This window comes from Vespa mandarinia, chromosome 11 (assembly GCF_050613455.1).
Source record: "Vespa mandarinia isolate Hongniang chromosome 11, ASM5061345v1, whole genome shotgun sequence".
NCBI classification, from domain to species: domain Eukaryota; kingdom Metazoa; phylum Arthropoda; class Insecta; order Hymenoptera; family Vespidae; genus Vespa; species Vespa mandarinia.
The window spans coordinates 2,312,501-2,315,000 of NC_140820.1; the positions used below are offsets into that span (position 1 = coordinate 2,312,501).

The 2,500-nt window shown below is 33.7% G+C and overlaps 1 protein-coding gene across 2 annotated transcripts in view; it reads right to left on the minus strand.

Annotated features, from left to right (window-relative positions):
- The window catches only part of LOC118441180 (discoidin domain-containing receptor 2), a 66,176-nt gene that overhangs the window by 9,367 nt on the left and 54,309 nt on the right, over positions 1–2,500 (minus strand). For both annotated transcript variants that reach the window (XM_085660275.1, XM_035865223.2), the window contains 2 exons: positions 714–878; positions 1–123 (listed from right to left, as the gene is read on the minus strand). The exon at positions 1–123 is cut by the window's left edge and continues 11 nt beyond it. In XM_085660275.1, the coding sequence (XP_085516401.1) occupies positions 1–123; positions 714–878 (288 nt within the window). The remainder of the gene's footprint in view (positions 124–713; positions 879–2,500) is intronic.

Below are 2,500 nucleotides of genomic sequence, written 5' to 3' on the forward strand. Positions count from 1 at the left end.
GGGAAAAATAATTGTTCGTGTAAATGTTAACAGTTTCGAATATCCAATAATTCTCAAATTCTAAGACAATTTCTACGAAATCGGTAGCGAACGTATCGCGCATCCAAGCGATCCAACCGGTTCCTATAACAAAAGGAAAAAAAAAGAAGTGTTTTATCGATATTATTAACGATAAATCAATCTTGAGATATCAATATTTAATCGATCATTTAGTATTTATTAAATAGCAAGATTTCGTTGTTCTATATAAGTACAGTGTTCTATCGTAACAATCGATAAATGAAAGAAGTACTCGAGTATGGATTTGGGTACAGGGGTCTCATTTAAAAAACGTGTTGTCAGTTAAGAGTGCAAAATGTCAAGTATCGTTATGGATTGAAAATGATGACGTGTACAGATCGTGTCAATTCGAAATTCCGACTCTGATCGATAGAGACAATTTATCAACAATTAAAAGAAGTCGATTGAAGTCAAGTGGAGTATCGAAATAGCGAATAAATAACACAGTGGTTAACCGATAGATAGAGATAGACAGAAAGTGAAGAGAGTTAACTATAGATCGTTGTACGTTGAAAATAGCATTGATCAATTTGGAGAAATTTAATTGGGGAAAAGAAATATATTAATTGTACGATCTGGATAATGTGAGATTTTTCGAGAATCTTTCGATTTCAATGGTCAACACCCTGGGCGTATATCCACCCACCGATTACCTCTTCCATCTCCCATGTCCAGCCTGTAATTATCTGCGCCGACCTCGCCATCTATCAGTCGGCCTAAACCATCGGTCAACGAGTTGTACTGCCTTTTACCGTCGTACGAAGTGTCACTGAATTCTACCATCGGTGATTCTGGTATAGTATAACTCGCAATGCCATCTGGAAAATCAAAATGTCAATTAAGATTTGAAATTAGATATTATATAGAATATATCGGAATATAATGATGTACGATTCGTTTTATATTTCTGATAAGTAAGATTCTAATGAAATTGGTTATATATAATAAAAAAAAAATATCTTGTCTGGATTGTTACTCGATTTGCCGGTTCGCGCTAGAAGCCACTTAATTGCTTCTAATATTTCACGGTTATACACGCAAAATGTCGACCGTTTTACTACCTTCCAAATCCCCGCCTGTCTTTCTTCTCACTCACTCTTTCTCTCATTCTATCACTCTCTCTTTCTCTCTCTCTCTCTCTCACTCTCTCTCTCTCTCTCTCTCTCTCTCTCTCTCTTGCTTTCTCTTTCTTTTTCTCGCGAGTTATGTTGTCACGCGATGCGCTGGTCAAGCATGTTACGGTCAAATTATAAGTGAGCACGTATAATAATTTTTTAACATTTCCATGAGCACGGCGATGTGAAGTCACAAAGCACGCACCGTTCATTTTGATTTAATAATCAGCAATTAGCCTCGACGAATCTTGTACATGACGTTTTTTTTTCCTTTCTCCTTTTCCCTTCCCTTTCTATTTTTCCTCTTTCATCCCACAGTCATTCAATATCTTTTTATCTCTTATTTTTATCCCGTACAATCGCGAAAATCAATTTGAAATTAGACGTCGAAATGTGGACTCGATGAACGATTTGAAAATAATAATAACAATTTTTATTATTGGTTTTCGAACATGTGTTCACTTTGACGTTCAATAAATATTATTTTTAAGTAGCGCAAAATGTCGATCATATTTCGTAAAAAAGTGATAATCCTTTTCATTTCTTTTTTCTTTTTTTTTCTTTTCTCCCCCTTCAAACGGTAATCTTGATCGACCTATAAAAGGAACGTAATTAAATTGTTTTTCTATAAACGAGCGATATATTGAGAATTTTCTATGGTTGAGAATGATTCGTTGTTACCCGGTATAGCAACGAGAAAATGCATTATCCAAAAGCGAACCACGAATCATCGAGCACGATAATAACGGTGCTCTTACCGGTAATTCTACTCTATCACGTTAATCCGTTTATAGGGTAATTCAATTAAAATGGCAATCTTCCATTCGTCCGTCATCTAAATTATTGCTGGGCTTCGAAGTCGAGATCTTCAGCTTGACGATCTCTAAACGGTAGGTACATATCTATTATTGACATTTAATTTAAAAACAGACTAATAATCGGATAAATTTGTATAAATATCGTTCCACCGACATGACCCTTTTCACTTTTTTTTCTTTTTTTTTTTTTTTTTTTTTTCATTTGGATATTAAGTGAAGTATTTCATTGAAACAAAAAAAAGAAAAAAGAATTTATTTTAAAAACGACCGTCATATTGTAAAAGCGAAATGCATTATTTCATTCAAATTAATCATTACGTATTCAAGTAATCAAATAAATTATTTATCAAGTTGATAGCCCAATTCGTCGTGAAATTCATTCTCATTTGGTTCGTTTCGTATTTCCTTTTTTTTTTTTTTTCCTTTTTTCCTTTTTAATATTACTATATTTTATAAAGCATTTCAAAGCGGAAATGTCAGGGTTGTATGTCGCGTAAATGTTAGTAG